The following is a 25,463-nucleotide window of genomic DNA, read 5'->3' on the forward strand; positions in this document are numbered from 1 at the left end:
AGAGAGAGAGAGAGAGAGAGAGAGAGAGAGAGAGAGGGAGAGAGAGAGAATCCCAAGCAGTCTCCATACTATGAGCACAGAGCCCGATGTGGGGCTTGAACTCACAAGTCACAAGATCATGTCTTGAGCTGAAACCAAGAATTAAATGCTTAACTGGCAGGGCCACCCATGTGCCCCTACTCTCCTTGATGTCTTTCATTTCATATATGCCCCGTGCTGTTTTCCAGGGAGGATTTTCCTAAAGTACACCACCCTGAGCTTGGCTTTAAGGACAATCCATGTGCAAATGCCCAGAGCGGTCCCCACCTCGGCCAGATGTTCTTTCCGGCCCCGGCTTCTCACCTGTACGATGTTGCCACAGTTCCCTTTGGTGTTGTTGATCTGAAAGGAGATAAAGTCTTCCCCCTCGATGTGGGAGCACTGCCTGTCATTGATCCTCACGCCCTCCCTCTCAAAGCCGAGCTGGAAGAGTTTGCACTTAGATATGGACACCTCCATCTGGGCCGCCTTGCACGTCACCTCTGCATCAATAATGTCATGCGAGTCTGTGGGGAACAGTTATTACGAAAGGCCAGTCAGTGGGAGCCACTCGTGCTGCAGGGGTGGGGTGAGGTGGGGCGTCCCATTACCCTTTCCTTTAGAAGAGGCGAATGATCTTCACACCAACGCTGGGGCATTTCTAATTAAGCTTTGATCCAACCAAATGAGTGTAGGCATTCATTCAAAGCAAAAACTGGGGCACTGTTAAGCTTTTATTTATTTATTTTTTCAGATGGAAACGCTAATAGAGTGTGTTCTGTCTTCACAAACCCAGGGCTTCGCCCCTCTTTGACGGGGGCTGCTTAGGGTGATCTCACAGTGGAGTGTGCCCCCCCTCCCCCCGGGTGCGCCCCCAGGTGGGAGCGGCCCTGGGCAGCCCACTCTGAGGCCCCCCACAGATTCCCAGGCGAATGCCAGGGGTTCTTGCTTTTCAACACCATAATGCACCAATTGACATTTTCTTTGAGTACATAAACACAGGCTAATGAGCACTATAGAAACACAGGGAAACATTCTATCTGCTCAGCTGAAGCCCTTGAACAGCACCCTCCTATGGAGTCTCCCAGGCAGGGATGATGTTGCATTGAGTGGGGGCCTCCTGAGTTACTTGGTTCGGGCAAGGGCGAGGGGCTGGGGATGCAAAGCAGCCCTGCTTAAGGCCTACATCTCCGGTACGCCCGGCGGGGACAAGGCCTTTCCTGCCTCCCGGGGGGCTGCTGTGAGGAGCAAGACGCGGGGTCTTATTACGTACTGCTGGCTTCAGATACCACACTTGTTTCTTCAGAACCAATTAATCTGTCTGTACAGCACCTGGCACTCTTGCTCCGAGGCTTACGCATTTTTGTCAAACTACTTTACTTCCCTGCGAGTCTAAAAGATCAATTTGGATCTCTGTGATGTTGAACGTGGCCTCAGATGGAAGTGGCTGACTATTCGTGTACAAATTTAGGTGTTATAATTTATTGAAGAAAAGGAGGTAGCCAGGAGGAGATGAACATTAGCCTACTTTGAAGATGTCAGATGGCTTCCTAGTTCTGCTCCAATGCTTGTGAAGGCTTCCCCTATGTGGGTCTCTAACTAGCGATGGGCTCCACCCCAGGAGCCCTGCTGCGTAGCCATCAGAACCCCCCACCCCTCAGGGGGTCTGGTCTGGACCGGGAGATGGCAGGTGTCACTCACTGTTTCCATAGGGGGGCGGCTCGATGCAGCCACACAGCTCCCCTCCGTTTTCCAGCTCACAGGTCCGGTTGGGACAGTCTGCACCCACACAGGGATCTTCAACCACTCCTGCTAAAAAGGAAAACAAACAGAAACACGCACGACTTGATTTTCACACCACACTTGCTAGCGTGTGGCTATACTGTGGACTTGCCATTTGCAAGGAATTGGCGGTGGTCAGAGGGCAGCTGGGAATTAACAGACAGAGCCACCTTCCAGAAACTGATGACGAGAGCTAGCGGTGGGGTGCCTGCTCTGGGCTTCCCGCTTTGGTTGCATTATCTCCTCCAACTGGCACACGTGCTCTGCGCGCTAAGGATGGTAGCCCTCATTTCACAGCTGAAGCTTGCCCAAGGTCCACACACTGGAAGGTAAGTGGTGGAGATGGAGGGCAGAGACGCGTGAACCGCCGAGATCCAGCACAATGTTCTGCCCTTACACGCATTTGTATCTTTATGCTTCTACAGAGTAGGGTCAGAGTTGGGTGTTCAATAAATATCTGTCAAGAATGAAAATTTTAGGGCCAGGAAAGTCCCAGAGAGGTCCTTCAGATAGGACTTCCTGGTCTGTTCTGATTCATGGTCTCCTTTTCCCATAAACATCTATGTACTTAATTTTATAAAAACAGATGCACCAAAACCTATATACAAGTCACCGGCAATGACTTAGAATAATTGTACTATTTTGTCAACAACAGTAAAACTGTAAGAAACAAACGTCTGTGGTGTGCCATCATCATCATATTATAAGTAATTATTTCCGTAGATGAGTCCATAGACCACCTGCAAGATCGCCAGCTCCTCAGTTTGAGAAACACTAATTGAGAGCGTCTTCTTTTAGACTTGCATTTCTTTATTTAAAGAATCTCTTCCCCTGTCAGATGTAGGAATCCTCCTATTCATCACGGCAAGGGATGGCAAGTGCCTGGAGAAACAACTGTTCAATCCCAGCGGGTGCCAAGTTAGCCTCAAGAATTTACAAATGAAGCAAAACCCCCATGTGCCTCAGATGCCTCTCCCTGACCCAGCTGCCCGCACCTGGGCTAATGGCTTAGCCTCACCCTGTCTTAATTCCCAGAAAGATAACTAAAGCATAATTTAAATACGTTTCTTTTTTAATGGCTTCCTTTTATAAAGATCCTTTCATGTGACCAGTGCGTGGACCTACATAGTGCTAAGCCCACAGCAGCCAGTCAAGGAGTGTTATGGGCGATTAACACAACATACCAGCTGGCAAATAAGACGTGCCCTTATACAGAGGGACGTTTTTAAAGTTTCAAAACAGTTCATTTTAAACTCAAAGTATTGCTTATTAATACAACAGGGAAAAATATTAAAGTTATCTAAAAGATTTATGTTGGTTTCCAACAGAGGCTAGTCATTTGCTTGTTAAGAGTTTCTGAAATCACTGGGTACATATTTGAATCCACTCCACTGTGTTTCAGTTCTGAATTAAGCACATCCCTACACGTGGTCAGGCGTCGTCTGCAAATTTACTGAAATGCACGCAGTCTTGCAACATGCCAGTTTTCCCGGTGGGACCTGCATGCACACCAGATTGGTGGTGTGTGTCGAGGAACGTGCACCCATGTTGGCCACAGTATCACACTGCCTTAATGGGGCAGGTGACCATTTATGTATATGGACACAGATATGTGTATGACAAATCCAGATGTATTTATATACATATTTCCTCCATCTATTTGATTAACATAGTAAGAAAATGGACATCAATCTCAAGATAGTTTTCTTACTACAGAAAAAATACAAGAATCTATAATCTTTATGTTGGGGCACCTAGGTGGCTCAGTGGGTGAAGTGTTGGACTTCGGTTTAGGTTATGGTCTCATGGTTCGTGAATTTGAGCCCCCACATCGGTCTCTGTGCTCTTAGCCCAGAGCCTGCTTGGGATCCTGTCTCTCTCTCTCTCTCTCTCTCTCTCTCTGCCCCTCCTGCATACACCCTCTCTCTCAAAAATACATAAACATTTAAAAAAAGTATAGATCTTTTTTTATCACCTAATTTAATATATGTACAATTCTTTTAAGCTTTTTTAATGTTTACTTACTTTTGAGGGAAAGAGAGATAGTCATAGCATGAGCACAGGAAGGGCAGAGAGAGAGGGAGATGGAATCTGAAGCAGGCTCCAGGCTCCGAGCTGTCAGCACAGAGCCTGACGCGGGGCTTGAACTCACAGACTGCGAGATCATGACTTGAGCCGCCCAAAAGAGCCACCCTGGCTCCCCTGTACATCCTTTTATGAATCCAACCACAGCCCCCTTTCAAGCCAGGCAGGCAGAGTCGGTGCAATGCCAACTCAGCTGGTGCTCCCCACGTGCCTTCCCTTTCTGAGCTAGGCTCTGACCCACTGCGAAAGAGCCGGGGAAGAGCTGAATTTGAGGTCTGACAGTAATCAGGATGCTGTACTCTGTCCCTCTATCTCATAAATCTCTAAACTCATGCTCCTCCAGCCCAGAGAACCTCATCTGCCCACGCCGGTGTCCCAAATTCCAGAACTGGACAAGAATGGGGTACCTGGGTGGCTTAGTTGGTTACGTGTCCGACTTCAGCTCAGGTCATATCTCGCTGTCCGTGAGTTTGAGCCCCACGTGAGGCCCTGTGCTGACAGCTCGGAGCCTGGAGCCTGCTTCAGGTTGTGTCTCCCTCGCTCTCTGCCCCTCCCCTACTCATTCTCTCTCAAAAGTGAGTAAATGTTTTAAAAAAATCTAAAAAAAAAAAAAAGTGGACAAGGAAGCACAGGTGCAGGAGGCTTCCCCGAAATGCCCCCCGTAGAATCTCTGGGGCAGTCTCAACCCCTCAACCCTGGGGGCAGGCCTATGGTTAAAGGGGGAGGGCTGGCCAGCCAGCCGAAGACCCAGCCATGTCGCCAGCAAAGCTGTGCTGTTAGCTCAGAAAAGAATCCGCAGGAATAAAATCATTCTCTTACAGCAATTCTCCTTCTCAATCCACTCAGTGCTGAGGATCCCGAAGGAGCGGCAGGACTCCCCGTAGGCGGCCAGGGAGCCGCACAGCTGGAACTTCCTGTGGTTGTAGCAGCCGTCCAGGTAGCAGGACTCGTAGAAGGGGAGGGGGTCCAGAAGCCCGTAGCATGGCTGGAAGAAGCCCTTCATGTCCGTGAGCTTCAGGCAGTAGCCGTCGCCCTGCATCATCTGGATCTGCACGTTGTCACACATGGCCGCGTACTGTGAGAACTGCAGCTCATTACAGCTGGGGGCGACAAGGCTGGTCAGATGGCGGGACGCCAAACCGCCGCCCGAGACCCCCGGTGGAGGGGAAACCCCACCTGTCACGGCTCCACTAACCCGGAAGTGAGTCAAGTACGCCGATTCCAGTGCTAACTGGCTCTGTAATCTTACACAAGCCAGGTGGGACTGGTCTCAGGCTCTCCTGCCCTGAACATGACATGGTAGTTTCTACTGTTTCTTTTTTTTTTCTTTTTTTTTTTTCTTTTGAGAGACAGACAGACAGACAGAGTGTGAGCGGAAGAGAGCTGGAGAGAGGGAGACACAGAATCCGAAGCAGCCTCCAGCCTCCGGCTCTGAGTTGTCAGCACAGAGCCCGACATGGGGCTCAAACTCACAGATGGTGAGAAGCTTAACCGACTGAGCCACCCAGGCACCCCTGTAGTTTCTACTGTTTATATCACAGTAGAAAAAGTGAGGGTGAACTAAAATAGCAGGTGGGTGGCCCAAATGTCAGATGAAAGACATCTGAACAGGCATTGATAAAATAACCACTTACAACAATAATAAGAATGAGAATTACTATTATTATTAATCAATAATAATAATGATAGTTGGTAGAACCACTTCCAGAATAGCTAGCTGCTGGAAGCCATTTCTGAACTGTACCTTGTAAAGGAAATTATAGGAACCTCTTCTTTTGTGTTTATTGGAGCAAATATTACATTTCCTGAGAAACCTGTTTTTATCCCCTCAAGAAAACAGGCTATTGACCCCTGCTCACGAGGACTAACCTTTGCTATTACTATACTAAAAACGTTGCCTTGTATTTGAATGCTGAGGACACCTTCCTTCCCCACATGATAAGCATGTAAATCACGACAATCACTATTGCTAAAGATTATGCGTGAGTCTTCTACCAATCTATGTTCTGAGAAATTTTTATATACTAATGAATCTGTCATCAGGAATCACTGTCTAAGGCAATTGCCACTCCTGTTTTGTACCCCATACATTTTTTTTTTAATAAATAAAGCAGACTCTGGTCAGAGCAGAGATGCCTGCCTGCTGATGAGAAAGAACCTCGCGGCTCTCTCATTCCCTTCCCCTTTCACCGATTCTCATCTCTTTTGTGCCGACACCGTCCATCCTTCAGGGGAACCCTGGACCTGCTGAAGCTGGACTCCAGCAGCTAGCAGAGACCAAAAGCAAAACCTTCACAAGAAAATTGGGATCCAGGTGAAATAGTTTTTAAAGGAATAAGGAGGAAGGAAGGAAGGAAGGACAGAGGAACTCAAACAGAATCACAGTACTTCAGGAGGAGATTCTGGACTTTGCTGCTCACAGGGCTGCTCACATAGCTTATTCTGCTCTAGCTTCCATTTCCCCTAGAAAAGGAGGAAATTGGACTAGATATCGCTGAGGTCTCCTTCCAGCTCTGGGTCCCTTCATTCAGGGTAGTCTAATTTATGAGATAGTATTGAGTGTACACCTGCATCATTTATGGTATTTAGCTGATGTTCGGTAGGTTGAAGTGTAAGGGATCGAGCCATTATACAAGGAAAGAAATAGCATGAAAAAGAAGCATACCTGTAGATCCAGAAATGAATTAACATGATGCAGCAGCTCAGAAGCGACCTGAACTACACCCTTTGGAATAGGTTGTGTAGTTCATTCTGTCTCTGCTGGTGAGAGAGGGGTCTCATAATAATTTTGGTGACTTCCGGTTTTAAAAAAGGTTTTTAAAAGGCTTTCCTGATCTCCACCACCTCTACCTGCACTACCTCAATCAAGCCTTCTGGTGAAAGTCACAGGTACACAATTAGACCCAGTCCTGGGGAGCAAGGGTGTAGGCAGCCCTTCTCCCAATTCCCAGCAGGTGGGCGCTGGCCAAGGCCTCAGTGTTCTAATCCTAGGCACTGTCTTCTCTTTGGCCAGGGGCTGGATGCCATGACCATTCAGAATCATATCATCCCAGCCCAATTCCTTCCTCTGCCATTCCAGAAATTACTGAGGCCCCTGATGCGCCTCCTTGTCTCCTAGAAACTCCGAAGATGTGGTGCTCAGCCTTCTGCAGGAAGGGGAGTGAGAATGCTACGGAAAGTGCATTTCTGTCATGGACGCGGGGAGGATTTCAGACACTGAGCCCAGCAGGTAGAAGAATTCTCACCTCTTCTGCATGCCGTTGGTTTTCCAGCTCTGGGCCAGCACCACGCTGCTCACCACCGGCTTCCCCCGCAAGGTCACATAATCGTCGGTTAAGTCCCCATTGAAGTTGCCACAGAGGCCACAGACTTTGTTCTGCAGTCTCTCGCTGATGCTGATTTTTATGACATTGAAACCATTGTAGTAGATCTGGATGTCGGGGCTGGTGTCAATCACCAGGAACCCTTCACTGCTGTAGATTTTGGTCGCCAGCCCGGTTATAAATGGAACATTCACCTGTGTGCCATTCACCTATTGGGGGAAACAAAAAAGTAAATTACCTTAACAGGAGGGGTTGGCAAACTTACAATAAAGGGCCAGGGCAGATGTTTTAGGGTTTGTGGGCTATCTAATTTCTACTGCACAAAAACAGCCATAGAGGATAGATAATTAAATGAATGAGGCTGTGTTCCAATAAAGCTTTATTTAAAAAATAGCAATAGGCAGCAAGTGGATTTGGTCAAATTCTGTAGTTTGCTGACCACTGCCCTAGAGTGTGAGGGCATTTGCTTATCTTACTGTCCACAGTTCCCCCCAAAGAAGCAAAATATGGAGGAAGAAAGATGTAAAAATGTTAGAAAAGTATAGTTCCCTACAAATGGCTGGATTTTGTATAAAACTTTCCCCAGCATAAACCAATTACTGAAATGAAATCCCAATCCTGTGCTAAGGAGTGTCTAACATGGCTAAAATGAATTTGGGGATCATTGCTGTGTTTATTATTTTCTTGTGTATAATGTCCAGACTAGAGGCTCCCCTCTTCACTCCAAAGGTCCCATAGGTACAATATTTTCTGCATTCATCATTTTCCCACTTTCCAACAGTTTCTTTTCTTAGCCCTTAGGACAGAACATAATACGCTTTTCCTGTACTTATAAAATCAATTGAGTTTTCCCCCCAGGTTATTAGTAATTTTTGTTTCTCGAAAAAAAACAAAAACAAAAACAGAAGCCTGTTTTGAAAATATGATTCTTTACTATTTTGGCCAGCTTGGAGTATTTTATTCAGCAATAATGTCAGTTTTGCTCTCTCGGGTGGTCACTTTCACTTTCTAGCTTCCGCATTGGGAAGCAATGCAGTTGTGTCTACGTGGGCCAATTTGCAAGAGGAATTGGGTGTGGCAAAAACAGTAGCAGATCTCACTGAAGTCCAAGACCACTATTAAAATCCAGACTCTGTCTTTTAAGCTTGCAAAATATCGCCAGTCTTTTGCCTAATGCTGGACACTAAGCTATCTGATGGCTCTTCAAATAAAGATACACTCCACGCACGATTATCTGAGCCAATGGCAGAGAGCAGAATATACACAATAACACTCAATTCTGAACAATGTGAATGTATGTGCCCTGGCTCTCCCCCTGTCCCCTCTTGGCTGGAATCACAGCACTGGGGACTGGCTCCATCCTTCTGGACTGCCTGCTTCTGAGCGGCCTGGTTCGGCTGAGAGGCTGGGGGTCACTGTCATCGACAGCTTTCTTCATCAGATCAGAGTTATTTCTGAAACGGAAGGGACGGGAACTGATACCGGAGCCCTATCAGTTATGGGGGTGGGTTGGAAATTCACCTTTGTTTACATGCAAGTCTAAAGTTCACCAGAACCCGGACAGCCAAGCTAAGAGAAATCCACCATCCCCAGCCTCCCATTTTCTTTCACTTTGCTGTGTCACCACGGAGCCCTCTGATAGAGGGGGGTGCTCGGTCAGGTTTTTAGCCAGACAGTTTCATAGGAAAATGCCGGCCTTCTCCTGCCTTTCCGAAAGAAGAGCAGAGTTGAAAGAGCTTGCCTCGGTACAGCTAAGCAGAGCCAAGAACACTTTTAAAGGCTCTTGAAAACAAACGAGATGCCGTTTTGGAAATTAATCCAGAGTAGGGGCAGAGTTATCTACCATTTTATCACCAGGGACTCCATTAGCACCCACGCTGTCATTACTGCCCTCAGACACTGTACATTTTCTGCCAGGCCCTCGGAATGGTCAGCAAAGGGCTCGGCCAGTTCCTATGCCTGCAGAATGAAAGTAGAACACGTTCATTCCTTAAAATCTGGCCTTTTGTGTAAAGCACTCAGGGAGCAACACCCCGTCGTCCCCAAACTTGGTGATCTGGGAAAACCCTGAGGTCCCTTAGCCACGCCCTCGTTCCCCGGGAACGGTTCTCAAGAATCTATGCCAGGCTCGTCACCTTGACGGTGTTCCGGTCGTTGATGAGAATCTGTTCCTCGTTGATGTAGAAGTAAACGGGCGAGATGATGGTGAGGTTGGGCGCCGACCACTTGTCGAAGTTGATGATGAGCTGGAAGGAGATGTCGGGCAGCTTCTGGCAGATGGTGGACAGCACGAAGGCGCAGTTGGCGGGGAAGCGCAGGAAGGCGCCGTCGAAGGTGCGGAAGACGCCGCCGCCGGCCGCCAGGCAGTAGGAGGTCTTGGTGCTGAAGCAGCCGCGCACCCCGTTGCGCAGGGCGCACTCCTCCTCCGACTTGCACTGGCGCGGGTCGCACTGGATGAGGTTGCGCCGGAAGCAGCGGCAGCGCCGCGTGCAGTCGCTATTCCAGAACAGCTGCTTGGGCTGGAAGAGAGGCGCCCGGGCATTAATCCCGACTGTGGGCAGGGCTGGGGGGGGAGGGGGGGGGCGGGGAGCCCAAGGCCTCTCCATCCGGACCCTCTTCCGGGGCTTAGCCTACCTCTAATGGGGCTGGAATTTGCAACAGGGAACAAGCTAAGAGGATATCAGTTCCATGGAACTCAGATGCCAGACAATATGCAATTTAGTCTTTATTGGTTTCAATCAAGAATTCAGGAATCTTTATGGCTGAATTGTAGAACTAATCACAGCCAACCTGGGAGCGTACAGCTGTTGGGGCAAGTAAGGTGAAGAGGAAAAATATTTGGTAGAAAATGGTCCCAGCAAGTACTGGCTCCACTTTGAGGATGAAATTTAAATCTGCACAAGAATGATAAAACCGGCCCTTCATATCTTAAGTGGGTTAAAAGAAAGTTATAACCAACTCCTAGGATGAACCGTTTCAATATTACACTGAACTCCCTGTTCCAAACTTTTTCCTGATACCTATCTACTTTTAAAAAAGTTTTTTTTTTTTAACATTTATTCATTTATGAGAGACAGAGGGTAGGAGCAGAGAAAGAGGGAGACGCAGGATGGGGGCAGAGAGAGGGAGGGAGACAGAGAATTTGAAGCAGGCTCCAGGCTCTGAGCTGTCAGCACAGAGTTAGATAAAGGGCTTGAACCCATGAGCTGTGAGATCATGATTCGAGCCAAAGTTGGTCACTTAACCGATGGAAGTCACCCAGGCGCCCCTGATACCTGCCTCCTTCTAATTTATTTCTGTTGCAAGTACCTCCATTCCTATGTGTCCCCCCACCCCCGGCCAAGTGAGAGATGTAGAGAAGGGGGTTCTGGGTTTCCATCCCAGCCCTGCCACCTTAGAGGGGCCACCCTAAGGAGTGTTACCAACCTCCCAGGGTGTCCATTTGCTCAGCTCTAAACTGAGATTATAAATAAGTTTTGCCTGGCAGCTGTGAAGATTAAATTAAATAACACATGTAAAGCAAATTTCCTGGCAAAGAGTAGGCATTCAATAAATAGTAGCCACTGTTATTCTCAGAGAAGAGCCCCTCATTCTTTTCTGAGAAGGTAATAAATTAGATAGTTATAGAAAATACTTCTGGGGTCCCTGGGTGGCTCAGTCGGTTAAGCGGCCGGCTTCGGCTCAGGTCATGATCTCATAGTTCGTGGGTTCGAGGCCCGCGTCGGTCTCTGTGCTGACAGCTAGCTCAGAGCCTGGAGCCTGCTTCAGATTCTGTGTCTCCCTCTCTCTCTGACCCTCCCCCGCTCGCGCTGTCTCTCTCTGTCTCTCAAAAATAAATAAAAGACATTAAAAAATTAAAAAAGAAAGAAAGAAAAGAAAAAAGAAAATACTTCTAACAAAGTATATCCTCAGTGGTGGTGGCTATTATTGCCTAGTCTTCCCCAAACAAGCAATAATCTGTAGACACAATTCTACTTGCAGTTTGAGCTCTTGAACTTGCACTTGTTCTAGACTGAGAACTCCAAGGAGTTCTTTTGGAAATTGGCCAGGTGGGGCGTGGTCTCAACAGGCAGCCTGAGTCATCCAGATGTAGGCACGGAATCAGTTTACCAGAACAGCACAGTGCTATCCAGAGAAGCTGTTTTAATGGCACAAGAAAGCCTCGGTCCAGTGACTGCTTTCTGCTTTATCTAGAGACTTATCAAAATTCCGGCTATCACAAACAGATAGGACTCAGATTCAAAGGTAAACAGAGATCAGGATCTTCCAGGACGAGTTTCCTCAGGGCTATGCACTTCAAGATGCCATGGCTGATTCTTTCATTCTCAAAGTGAGATAGTGCCCGGAACCAAGACTTTCCTCCTCCCGGACCTGTAACATATTCTGGTGTCCCGCAGCCTTGCAAGTTGACTTCACTCCCCTTATCAGATTTGCAGAATAATTGAGTGGCTGGTCTGGCCTCTCTCTGATAAGAAGTCAGACATTACATGGGTGGAAAGAGAAAAATAAGTTGGCATATGTGGATATGATAAAGGGTAAATAACTCATCCCACAGGAGAACTTGATCACAAAGCTGGCTTCCCAGTGAAGTCACTGGGCCCAGTGAGGATTTCTTTACCTTAATTAGATTTGGCAATGACAGTTGGGTGATTACTCTCCATGCTAATGGCTAGGTGTGTCCTTTCTCCCTTTACTTCCAAAGAAATTTGTTGTACAAACAAACCCCCAAGCTTGTTTGAATTGTAGCAAGTAGATGTGGGTTGTTTGTTTGGTAGTTTGCCGCTTCCCAGATATAAGCAGTTGTCAAAACCCACTGACTGTCTGATGCAAATCAGGTAATAATGTTTATAGTACTAATAGCTGCTGAGAGCCATACCTGCCCTTCCAGAGAGTTCCAAAGGCTTTTATGTGCATCATTTCATTAACAAGCCTAGATTTTTTTTATTTACAAAATGCTACTTGAGGGAATAAAAACAACAAAAACAATAGCAGCTACCAATTACTGAACTACAAGGTGCCAGGCACCAGAAGAAGCATGTGGCAGAGCTGAGTAAGCTGGTATTATTAGCCACAATTCATAGATAGGGCCCCTGAAGCTGAAGGAAATGACACAGTGTGCTCGATGTCACACCCCCAGGGGTAGTTCAGTGAGGCTCAAACCTGGGTCCCTTTCCATCATGCCACAGACACTTGGGATCCCTGCTGAGGGCCACCTGACGCCCCTGGGGGATGGAAACATTTCAGTAAGTCCCTGGACCCAGGAGCAAAGACTTCAAGAGTGCTTTTTCAGCTTTGAGCTTGGTTATCTCTCCTCAGACACTGTGAGGAAAATGAATATTCTGTTTTTTTCTCATGTGTTCTGCCTTTTCCTTTCAAATAATTGGGATTTCTTTTTTTTTTATGTTTATTTATTTTTGAGAATAATTGGTATGTCTAAACTTGCCCCTCCCGAGAAGTTGTTTTTGATTCATTCTAATCTTCTACTCCACTTCTTTCTTTCTACTAGAACATTGAAACAGATTTCCCCCCCAACCCAAAACTAAAGTCCCTTCCACCTTTTCTCTTGTATGTACTCTCAAAATGAAGTCAGCTTCGGTATTCTTGAACAAGCCAATGCATTTTTACAAAAAGGGAGGCTTTCTTTGTTTTTTGCCTAATTTATTTCCAATCCAGACATTTCAATTAGATTTTTTTTAATGCTGTGATTCTTTTTCATTTAAAATTGATTCATTCTGGAGAGTATTATTTTTCACTTGTTGATACGTTATTTTGTAACTGTTCTCATGTTTTTCTTTTTTAAATTTATTTTCTTTTTAGAAAGAGAGAGCAAGCAGGGAAGAAAGGCAAGAGGGAGAGAGAGAATCATAAGCAGGCTCCATGGTCAGTGCAGAGCCACGACCCTGCATGACCTGACCTGACATCAAGAGTCGGATGCTCAACCAACTGAGCCACACAAGCACCTCTGTTTCTTTAAAGTACATCTTTTCTTCTCCTTAAAAGACTTTTAAGATCCTTAAGGCGGGAAACATGCTTTCTCCTCCTCAGCAGCACCACCAGCACGTGATCTACAAACAGCAGATACTCGATATTTGACTTGGTCTTGTCAACTCACCAGTATAAGACGTTCATGTCGTTTAGGGAGACTGGGCTTGAGGCAGAACCACAGACTAAATACTTTTCCCAGGAAGAGCCTTTTCTAGCTTTGTATCATAGCACATAAAGAAGGATTGGAAAGTACAAAAAAGAAGTGATCCAGTGATCTGTCGTATAATGTTTTACCGAGCGGCATCTCCATCAGCTCTCGGCTGAAGCCCCACGGAGAGGGGAGCAGAGGGCAGAATGTGGGAGGGGGCACAGCAGTAAGCAGCCCAGACAGAACTCTCCGGAGATGGTACCGAGTGATGAATGGCACACGAGGAGATGGTAGCCTTCGCACACTTTCATGGAGCATCAATAGCCCAAAGAAGGAAGGCCATTCCTCTTGGCCTTGAGTGCCATATTTTCCAGTTAAAAATGTCCTTAGCCAAGACAGCTACAAATGTCAGATTCATAGCCACCATATTTCCAAACTATAGCCGTGGCAGAAGCTTTCAAACTGAGATTTACAAGAGAGGAAATCAGAAGAGCCTAGAGAAAGGCAAGGTGGGGAGAAAGTGCAGGCGGCCTTGCCAATGCCAAGGACAGAGGACGGAAGGGGAGGGAGGCCCAAATGGGCGTTTCCTCATCAGATACTCGGTGAGCCAGAGCCTCACCTGACCCCTCCTTAACCTCTCTGCCCTGTCCCCACGGATGAGCAACATAATGAAGTGGAAAGGCCAGTCCACTGGGAGTCGGAGAGAAACCTGACAGCGGGCAAGGGCAAGGCGGGCCGGGCAGGGCTGGGCTGCCTACCTCGTAGTATTTGCCGTCTGAGTAGCAGCCACAGCTGTGGGGCAGGATGCAGCTCTTGCCGTTGAGGACGTAGCCGGTGTCACACTGGCAGCCCTCCACACAGTAGTGGTTGCAGTCGCTCTTGAGGCGGATGGCTGCGCAGCGTGGCTGGCACACGCTCACGCAGCTCTCGTAATGGCTGTTGGGAGGGCAGGTGACAGCTGGAACGGAAGATGCACGTCAGGCCTTGCATGCTCACGAGGACTGTGCTCAAGGTTTCCTTCCGGCCACCGCTTACCCACTCAGGGAGGCAGAGGCCTGGCCAGGAGTGAGCTTTGCCACCCTGTTCTCCCTATGACCCCCCTCTGCTTCTGGAAAGCCTTCATCTGATGCCTTCCTGCTTACGTCATGGACCACAGAGCATATGAGGTTGCTGGAGTTTCCTCACATAATCTTTGTCTCCTGCTCTGCCTTGGTTTTTGGGGTCCACTGGGACCTGGTAATTTAGCCCCACCTCCCAACATGCATCTCAACTTCAGTCAGGCACCCCTCCTGGCTTCCCGGGGCGCCCGGTGCTCATGCCTGCCTTTAGATCCTCACTCATACTGGGCTCCCTTCTGCATGCCCTCCTTATCCTCTTGGTCTACCCAAACCCCCCACTCTTCTAGCCCTAGGTAGAGCCCCTCTTATTGGTAAAGCTTCCCCTCTTATACCAATGGCAATCCACCTTCACCCCAGAACTTCTTCCACAGAATCTTTTCTAAGCATTAAACAGTGGGGCCCCAGGCCCCCAGATTTCTGAGGAGTTAAGTGTGAGCTATGTGTGCACATGCATAGGTATGTTAGCTATGTTCTACAGTTTCCAAATTTTCTTTAATGTTTGTTTATTTTTGAGAGAGAGAGAGAGAGGGAGACACGGAATCTGAAGCAGGCTCCAGGCTCTGAGCTGTCAGCAAAGAGCCCCATGTGGGGCTGGAACTCACAAACTGTGAGATCATGACCTGAACCCCAGTCCGACCCTTAATCGACTGAGCCACCCAAGTGCCCCTGTTCTACAGTTTTCAAATGCGTGTGGATGCTCTTACAGAAGGCAGTTAGGGTCCTGGTGAGGAGTGTGACTCTGGAGCCAGCCGTAGGAGACTGGAGTGAGTCATAAAGCCTGTCTGGGCCCCAGCTCCTTACCTGTATAAGGCATATACTTACAGCACCTCCTTCATGGCTTGGTGGGAGGAATTTTGCAAGTCTGCATGCCTGGAATGGTGCTGAGCACTTACGTGTTCGATGTTAGCCAATCATTAAAGATAGTTTGCTTGAAAGTTTTATAGAGGCTATTATTTTAATCAATGCAAATGAAGAGCACAAGTCTTATTATATCAGAACTTGTCTATACCATATACTGTAGATATTTAGGTCACATTTTATTTTTTTAATTATCTAATGGTAAAGGGGCACTTGGGTGGCTCAGTTAGTTGAGCATCTGACTCTAGATTTTGACTCACGTCATGATCCCAGGATTGTGGGTTTGAGCCCCACATTGGGCTCCATGCTGAGCAGGGGCCTGTTTAGGATTCTTTCCTTCTGTGCCCTTCTCTCTCCCTATCTCTCGGAAATAAAAAGAAAAAATTCCACAATTTTAAATTATTAAATGGTAAAAACAGACTTTTTGGTGCACAGTTCTATGGATTTTAACAGATGTATAATTCATGTATCCAAAACCACTATCTACTATAGTTTTAAAACATTAAATTTAAAAGATAGTACCTATGTGTGGTGGACAATGCAAGCTATCCATGTAAAAGTGCAATAGAAAAGCAACCTCTGTTAAATTATAGTCGAATCTTCCAGAAATCTTCTATGCATAAACAAGCACAAATGTATGTGTGCGCGTATGTGTGTGTGCATGCATGTGTGTCTTCCATCTCCACGGTTTCCCGTGAATGGGAGCACAGTACACATATTTTCCTGCTCACTGCTTTTTCATGACAGCATTCCTTCCATTACCCTTGAAATTATTGTTTTTACTTTGCTACGTGGTGTGTATTTTCCATTTATGATGATGCTGCAGTGAACATCCTTGGACATATATCTTTGACCTCATGAGTAAATGAATCTGCACAGTAAATTCTTGGAAGCGGAATTACTGGGTCAAAGGGTATGTACATTTACATTTTTGATAGATGCAGTTGAAATGCCCTCTAAACAGCCTGTGCCAATTTACCCTCCTACCAAGGCTGTATGAGGAGGTTTATTTTCCTACATCCTCACGGATTGTTTAGCACCAAATCTTCTGATCCTTGGAAGTACTGAAGATTAAATATCATATATAAATATGATATGTACATGTCTCCATATATAGATGGGATTACTAACCAGAATATATAGAGAACTCTTAAAACTCAACACAACCCCAACAAAAACCCAATTCAAAAAGTGACAAAGGGCTTGAATAGACATTTTTCCAAAGAGGGTGACATCTGAATGACCAATATATATGCTCAACATCACTCATCACCACAGAAATAAATAGTAAAACTACAGTGAAAGATGTATCACCTGACACCCTTTAGTGACTAATATTAAAAAAAAAAATACCAGAAAACCCATTGTTGACAAAGATGTGGAGAAATAAGAACACATGCAATTTGCTGGAATGTAAAATGCTGCTGTGAGAAACAATACGGAAGTTCCTCAAAAAATTAAAAATAGAATTATTATATGACCCAGCAATGCCCCTTCTAGATACATGCTCAAAAAATTTGAATGGATCAAGAAGATGTGGTTTATCTATACAATGGAGTACTACATGACAATGAGAAATGATGAAATCTGGCCATTTGTAGCAACGTGGATGGAACTTGAGGGTGTCATGCTAAGCGAAATAAGTCAAGCAGAGAAGGACAGATACTGTATGTTTTCACTCATAAGGCTAACAAGAGAAACTTAACAGAGAACTATGGGGGAGGGGAAGGGGGAAAAATAGTTGGGGAGAAGGAGGGAGGCAAACATGAGAGACTCTTGAATACTGAGAACAAACTGAGGGCTGATGGGGGAGGGGGAGAGGGGAAAATGGGTGATGGGCATGGAGGAGGGCACTTGTGGGGATGAGCACTGAGTGTTATATGGAAACCAACTTGACAATAAACTATAAAAGAAAAACAATTTAAAAAAATAAAAGCAACTTCTATGCTCTGAAAAAAAAAATGGAAAGAAGTTTCTCAAAGAGATCTTTATACACCTATGCTCACAGCACCATTTCCCACAATAGCTAAAACATGCAAGCAATCCCAGAGTCCTTGGATGCATTAATGGATAAGCCAAATGTGGCGTATACACGCAATGGAATATTATTCACCCTTAAAAAGGAAGAAAACTTATAGCACCACATGACTGAATCTTTAGGGCATAATGCTAAGAGAAAGAAGCCACCCACAAAAGGACAGATGCTGGATGATTCCACTTATAAGAGGTATCCAGAGTCTTCAAGTTCATAGCAACAGAAAACAGAACAGTTGGTTGTCAGGGGTTGGGGGAGCTGGAGAGTTCGTGTTTCATGGGTGTAGAATTTCAGTTTTGCAAGATAAAAAAGAGTTCTGGAGAGGGATGGTGGTGGTAGTTACACAGCAATCTGAATACAACAACGTGAGTTCTTAATGGCCACTGAACTGTATCCTTAAAAATGGCTAAGACAGTAGGTTTTATGTCCTGTGTATTTTACCATAGTAAAAAATTTGAAAAAATAATTACTAGACCCTTGCTTAGTTTCTATTCTTTATGAGGCTGATCATCTTTACATTTGTTTATAATCCATTTGTATAATCCAGTTCTTCTGTGAACTGCCTTTTCGTATCCTTTGCACATTTTGTGTTGAACTTTTCTTCTTGTTCAATTGTAAAAGCTTTCTAAAAATGAAAAAATAGACTTCTCTGTCATGTGTTACAAACTGTTTACCGTGTCTTTTAAATTGCTGCTTCTTCTTTTTCTCTTTTTCTTTTTGGACCTGTATTTGATTATGCTTTTTCGCCATGGAGAAATTTAAAATTTTAAAGTTGTCAAATTTGTCAGGTTTTTCTTATGGCTTTGAGCATTTTGCTGAGGAAAGCCCTCTCTACTGCAAGGTTAACAAAAACAAAAAGGAAAACACCTTTGTCTTCTCCGAGGACATTTATAACTTAATGTTTTTATGTTTGATCTTGGTTCTGTCTGGATTTTATTTTGGAGTGAGGAGTGAGAGGAGGGTTTTGCCCCCCCCCTTCTATTTTATCCTTTGTCCCTTTCCTTTTTATTGAGGAATACATTTTCCCCCCAGTAGTTTGAAATGACAGTTTTACTGAATACTAACTTCTCTTTAGGATTTGGGCCTATTTCTGGATTTTCTCATCTTCCCACTGGTTGATCTTGCTGTCCATGAGCCAGTGTTTAACTTGGTTTTGTTACTGAAGCTCTACAATACATTTTTTTAATGTCTTTATTTTATTTTGAGAGAGAGAGAGAGAGAGAGAGAGAGAGAGAGAGACAGAGAGTGAGTGGGGGAGGGGCAGAGAGAGGGAGCACAGAGCCCGACAGGTGGCTCGAAACCACAGACTGTGAGATCATGACCTGAGCCGAAGTCGGCCACTTAACCGCCTGAGCCACCCAGGCGGCCCTCTACAATACATTTTCATATCCAAAAAGATACACTACTGATTTAGCCTATTGTTGCTGCAAGGGTGCTGATCCTATTTCCCTAACGAGACTCTAAACTATTTTATACTTCTGATGTTTCTGTGACATCCAGAACAGTGCGGAGATCAGGGCAGGTGGTTAAGACACAGTTGATTCTTGAAAGCAACCTTTAAAATTCCTAATACGGATTGTCTCCACCCACATGACAGACCGAGAGATGCGGGGGATGATGTCTCTACCCCTGGATGTCTACTGTGGTCATGAAGGGGACTCTTGGCGTGGGCAGTGCACTGATTTTGTGCCCCAGGTGGGCAGGATGCCCGAATCCCCCTTAAGAGCAATGTAGTACAATACAATGGACAAGGGCTGGGGGACTGGACTTACTGGTTTGAGCCCAGGTTCTGCCACTAACCAGCAGTGTTACCTGGGCCCGGTTGCCTAGCTCTCTAAACCTCTGTTTCCTCCTCTGTAAAATGCAGATCACATCTCCCTCATCCAGTAGTTGTTAAGATAAAATGAGGTGCAATTTGCAAAGCTCCTAGTCCTGTGCCTGGTACCTCAATGACAGCTTCTGCTATTAATGGTGGGGACCCTTGTAGTAGAAGAATCTACTCAATAAGAATGTATCAGATCTGCAGAAAACTATGTTAGACAACCCTTAATTTCCAGACATTGGCCCCAGGACTCTGAATAAAAGGGAGGATGGAAATGACATTCAGCTCTGACTGCGCGCTTATCGGGGGTCAAGCATGGAGTGGCACGGATCATGAGACATCAACAGACTTAATTCCCACAGTGGCCCCCGCAGACCTGATCCTGTACGGAGGTCCTCCTGTACACCTGCTGTAGCACCTGGGGGGGTGGTCCCCAGTCCCCGGGGCCCCTGGCCTGCCCAGGATCGGACAGGCAGCACTGCCCAGAGGTAAGAGCACTGCCTGAGGCAACTTTCCTTGGGAAAGTTCCGGTGTTTCTCTGAGCTTCACTTTCCTCCTCCAGAAAATGGGGCTATTCATAGCACCTGCTTTACAGGGTTGCTGGGAGGAGAGCATGAGTGAGGACTCGTACGGCACCTAGAATAGTGCCTGGCACACAGTCAGAGCCAACTCACTGTTATGCATATGATTTTCTTCTCCTACTGCTTACTGTAGACTCACCATCTACAAAGCTAATTTAAGTCTCCCATTAGGGGGCTGAGGGAATGACAGACGCAGCTGACTGCATGTTAAGGGAGGGTTAGTAATTAAGACAACTGACTTCCCTCTCCCCACCTCTAAACCTATTTGTTCAACTTGCGTGAAGTTTTCCAGTGCATTTACAAATGTGGCAATTGAGTCATAAATTAGCCCATTGATAGGAATAGCCAGCATCATTGGAAAACCACATCATTCTACCTCGTCACCCCTTATTAGGGGTCAGTTTAACAGAGAATTCCAGTTTAGCACTTTTTCTCCCAAAACCACGATTTCTCATATCTCAACATGCGAGAGTATTGGATTGGATTAATCCTTGCGGGTGGGAGACAGGGGGACGTGAACCCTGCCCTCACTGCTCAGAGGTCAGTGTCAAGTCGGATATGGTTACTAACACCCCTATTCACGACAGGCTTTCTGGGCTCACCAATCTCAGATTGAATGGCTGAGTTAGGATTCCGTCTCCTGTAGCTTTTCTCTGCTTCTGAAATTCAAAATGGAAAACTCAGCTGCCTCCAACTGTGCCCGCCCCCCATCCCCACCCACATACCTCCTTTAAAGTACAATTTTTTCTCCTATTTTAGCGTTTCTTTTTCCTAGTCCTACCACCATCCATCTCCACAGAAGCTGTCTTTAGGATCTTTGTCCCCCCCATCCTGAAATGCCAAGGTAGGGGAAAGTCTAGCCCTGTTCATGATGAGGACAGTTGACCATGAGGCGTCCATCTAAACCTTGCTGGCAGGCAACTGGCCTAGGCAGGGTGGGGCCCAAGGACAAGGGTGAAGCAGGACAAACTCTGCTCTGAGTGCCCCTGAATATATATAAAGGAGGCAACCAAAGTCTTTGTCGAACTTTGAGGGGAGAGGAGACCGTTGCTGGTGGAGAGGCAGAAGGACAAGGAAACCGGTCTTTGTACCCTAAAGAGTCTTCCTTTTCAAAACTGTTTCCCCATCCTGCATCCCGCACATTTTTAGCCCTACGGGTTCAAGCTTGATAGATGTAGGAGGGGGAGACTTTCTTCTTCGCAGGGAAGGGAGGGGCTTGCTAACTCCATCCCTTTTCCTTCCCCAAAGCGACAAAACTGGAAACCCATAATTTAAGGTGGGAGTCCCTGACCTTGGCCTCTTCCAAACACAGCTCTTGCCTATGATTTCCCTGCATGCTGCAGCCGGAAGCAATGGTTTTTGGCAAATATGATGCTCTTGGCGGGGAGGGGCCGTCCCAGCCACCCCAGCGAGGGGTACAGTCGCCATGGCAGACTCCCTAGAGCAGGTCTCAGGAGGAAGCAGGCGGCCTCTCTCCCAGAGGAGTTTCCTGGGCCTGCCCCGTTTCTAGGCCCCTGAGTTCAAAGCCTGGTTTTCTGAGTCAGGTGAAGGCAAGCTCTCGGGCTCCACCATGCTGACCCCAGTGAATCCAGGGTAGCTCTGGGGACGTACCCAGATGCTGACTTTTGTTTACAGGCATATTTATTTCACTGAAGTCGCCAGAGGCCAATTAGTATAGACAGTCACTCCCACTGGCATCCTCCCCACCTCTCTCTCAGGGACTGAACCTAGATGAAATGGTACTGGCATCTTTTCCCTCCCTCTCCCTCCTTCCTCCCCTCCTTCCCCCACCTTCCACATCCCATCATGTGGGATGTACTCTCCCTGTGAGCATCGAACTATAGCACTGTTTCTGGGTTTTGATCCAACTCTCCCCCTTTTCAGGGTGGAAAGGGGGTTTATTCTCTGGGACCCCCACTGGATTACTTATTTAGAGTGTTGAGCACTCAGCGTCCATTTATAGCCTTTTCATACAGTTAGGCCTAAAAGAAATTTGCTATAGCTAATGAGATGGAGATGGGAAAATGAACCAAGGCAGACTGGCCAAACCACTGGCGGTTTCTCCTCCCAATCTTTTCCTATTATGATGTGCTAAATGCGAGCAAATTATTCCAGTACATAGCACACCAGCATTGTGTGTATGGGTTGAGAGCAAGGGCTTTGGGGTTAGAAGGATGAATCTTGACTTTGCTGCTGAGATCATATGACCTTAGGCAAGTTATTTAACTCCTGAGTCTGTTTCTCCCTGACTAATTGGGTTATTGAGGAGAATAAATGAGATAATGTTGATAAAGTGTTTAGCACTGGGCTTGGCTCAAAGCGAGCCGTTAGTAAACACCACCACCACTTGGCATGCATGAAGTGTGTTAGGCTTACAATTACCTAATTGGATCCTCTGGATATTTCTGTAGCATAAAGGGTGTAGGCATCAGGCATTACCACAGCATTATTAGGGGGAAACTAAGAACCAGAAAGGAAAAGCAACATGCTCCAAGGTCACACCAACCCTTAAGGAAAAAGCAAGGCTAGAATTCAGGGGCTCTAATTCTTTTTCTAGTGCTTTGAACCATCTACTGTCTGAAACCCAAAGACTGTTACTGGCACAGGGAGGGGCCGGTGAGCTTCTAGAACAAACTAACTAACCTCACTAACTCTTCGCCCCTCAGTCCTTTCCTAAAATTTTACTGTGCCCTTGCTGAGTCCCAATGCCAAACATGGTGCACTGTGCTACACCCATGTGACCTTATTTCCTCCTCAGAGCAACATGTGAAATAGGTGGCATCATCCCCATTTCACAGATAAGGAAATGGAGGCTCTGGGAGGTTACATATCTTGTTTCAGATGTCACACTGATGTCCAAGTGCATGTGTATCCTTCGATTGCTCGGGGGACTTCTACGGGGCTGGAATAGTGGCCCACCCACTGGCAATTGAGACCCAAAGGCAAGGGGGGGAGGGAAGGACTCACAGCAGGATGTGTAGTTCCTCCAGCCGGTCACGGCAATGCCCTGTGTCTGGCAGGTGCTGGCGTAGTTCTGCAGCCAGCTGCATGCCGTCTGCACTGCGCCGCCATCGATGCAGGAGTCGAACAGGCAGTTCTTGTAGAAGAAGGTGGGGTTGACTTTGCTGTGACACTTGGTGAAGCCCGAGTTCTGGCTGGGGATCAGGCTGCAGAGGTGCTGCACCTTGGAGAACCCTTCCACCTTGGCACACGCAGGGCAGCGGTCCCCACAACCAACCTGGCAGAAAGTGTCCCTCTTCACCCAGCTCTGCCCAAACTCGGTGACGCTGGAAGCAAGCAGGCCCATTGGCATCTCCAGATCGTCATCGGGGTTGCCGTTATAGCGGCCACACAGGCCGTAGGTGGCGTTCTGCATGCTCCGAGGGACTGTGACCGACAGGAAGGTCTTCCAGTCGTACACAACCTTCAGGCCAAACTCGGTTTCCACCACCACGTGGAAGCCAAAGGAAAAGATATTGATTTTCCCTTGGCCCAGCTTCAGGGGCAGATATAAGCGTTCGTTGTTGACCTACGGGAGAGAGAGGGTTGCAATGGAGAAATAGTCGGCCCGGCGGACACCCACCTCTCCTAACGATCAGTCTTGAGAGCGGCAGCCCCACAGGGGGTCTGAGCGGGTTGGACACAGTCTTGGCATGCAGTGTCATCTATGTCAGTCAACTATTATTACGAGGATTTGAACAGACTTAAATGACTATGCCTGTGCACTAATACACCTATTTATTTTGGTGCCTTCTGTTTACATAGCATTATTTCCCCCAGGAGTTCATACTGTTTTCCCAAGGTAATGAGAGGGTAATAAGAATTCAATTAAAGTTTCGACTCGAAAATACCAAATCTAGAACGCCAGGGTCTCCATTTCCAGCTCTGCTGTGGATTTGTTTTAGGTAAGCCCCAGTTTATGAATCCCTTTGGGTTATTTTTTCCTCCTGAGGAATGACTTGACTTTGCTGGTCGCTCTACCTAGGATGCCATTCTTCACCCGTCAGCCTCCCTCACTCCTCCCAGACCCTGCTCGGACGTCGCCTGTTCTATAAAGCAAGACTGTTTGAGCCCTTGGTGAGAATGAATCACTCTCTCATCCGGGCAACTAGGAGGTTATTTATACTCGTATTTTTCTTCACCTTTGGCAAGATCAGGCACCTGTACACATCACAGTCTGCCTTATATTCTGGTTAGGTGACTACATTCCCATCTCGCCTACAGGATCATGAGCAACTTGAGGGCAGGAACCACACTTTATTGATCTTTATATCCGTCTTCCCCTCGTTACCCACCGGGTGCCTAATGCAATGCCTCATGCTGAGAGGGCTCTTGACACATGTTTCCTCTCTTATATTTTTAATTCATAGAACAAGGACATCCCTTAACATACCACTCCAGAACTGCACTGCCTTTGCACCAGCCCTTTCTTGATTCAGAGGAGCCGAATGCTGTAGCCCTTGGCTGGGTAGGTGCATAGAGATTACTGTGAAGGCAAAGGGGAGAGCTGGTCTTCTTCTCAAGAGAGGCAGGTGACTGTTCCTCTGGGGGTGTTCAAAGATTGCTCTCTGACCAGAAACACCTTCCCTTCTGACCTTAATCTCTCCCCTATCTGACACTTCTGCATCCCTACTGCTACTGCTTTGGTTCAGACCCTCACCACCTTCACCCTGACTACTAAATACTTCCCTCACTGGTCTCCCTGCTCTGGTATTCCCCCTTTCCTCCGTTCACTCCTTACTGCCACCCTACCATTTTTTAATGCAATTGAAAGCCATTAATCCAATACTTCAAACCCTCTCCATGGCTCGAGCAAAATGTCTGATATGCTCAGCATGTCACAAAGGGCTCTCCGGGAGCTGCCCACAAGTCTCTCAGACCCAATCCACTTACTTGCCCCATTCCAGCAATACCCCACACTTGGCAGTTCCCCAAATGGACCAAGCTGTGCCATTCCACCATGCCATTTCCCTGGCTGCAAGCATGGTGACGCTTTCTGGGTCCTGCCCAGGGCCCTCTCCCTCAACCACTGTGACTGGGAGCTAATGATAACTCACAGCCGGTCTTGGCCAAATGGGAGCCCAGAAAATTAGGGCCCAACTCCAATGACAAACCAACACAGGGGGCCAACTCTGTATGCAGGTCATGCGCCAGAGCTCCTGGTGGCCCAGGGTGAAGCTTGTCTCTACTCCAGACCTCGTCCTTGCTAAGCTGTCTTCCTCCGGTGCTTACCTCACTTTCCTAAGGATCCCCGTGCTGGACTCTGCTTCTAAGGAACCAGGCCGGCGATGACATCCTTCCCATTGGCCTCCCTCTCTGTGGGGCAATGTTCACCCTTCACGCTGTAACTCAACCACCTCCTCCTCTGTGAATATTTGTCTAGGCAGAATTCATCATTCATTTGGCACTGCTATGTTTCAAGCACTGCACTAGATGCCGGAATAAAGCACAGGGCCCTTCCCATAGTTGTTCACAGGCACGCGGCAGAGATAAGTACCTAACAGATACTAATAACATCATCTGATCAAAGCAACGATAAAGATAAATAGACGCGCAGGCACCAGACTCAGCCTGGGGACAGAACCGGGCTCACTGATGATGATTTGTGCACCTGGTCCTAAAGGAGGACAGTCAGGGAGGAAGGAGATGAATAACAGGGAGTCCAAGAAAAGGGCACAGCCCAAGCACAGGCCGATGAAAGAGAAAAA

General features: G+C 46.9%; 1 protein-coding gene across 1 annotated transcript in view; it reads right to left on the reverse strand.

Moving 5' to 3' along the window:
* TECTA (tectorin alpha) overlaps positions 1–25,463 on the reverse strand; it is a 72,949-nt gene that overhangs the window by 10,560 nt on the left and 36,926 nt on the right. The window contains exons 11-17 of the mRNA XM_029957700.1: positions 22,723–23,284; positions 14,100–14,299; positions 9,344–9,727; positions 7,131–7,417; positions 4,705–5,000; positions 1,720–1,830; positions 343–545 (exon numbers count right to left, since the gene is read on the reverse strand). Of these exons, the coding sequence (XP_029813560.1) occupies positions 343–545; positions 1,720–1,830; positions 4,705–5,000; positions 7,131–7,417; positions 9,344–9,727; positions 14,100–14,299; positions 22,723–23,284 (2,043 nt within the window). The remainder of the gene's footprint in view (positions 1–342; positions 546–1,719; positions 1,831–4,704; positions 5,001–7,130; positions 7,418–9,343; positions 9,728–14,099; positions 14,300–22,722; positions 23,285–25,463) is intronic.

This window comes from Suricata suricatta, chromosome 11 (assembly GCF_006229205.1).
Source record: "Suricata suricatta isolate VVHF042 chromosome 11, meerkat_22Aug2017_6uvM2_HiC, whole genome shotgun sequence".
In the NCBI taxonomy this organism is placed as follows: Eukaryota; Metazoa; Chordata; class Mammalia; order Carnivora; family Herpestidae; genus Suricata; species Suricata suricatta.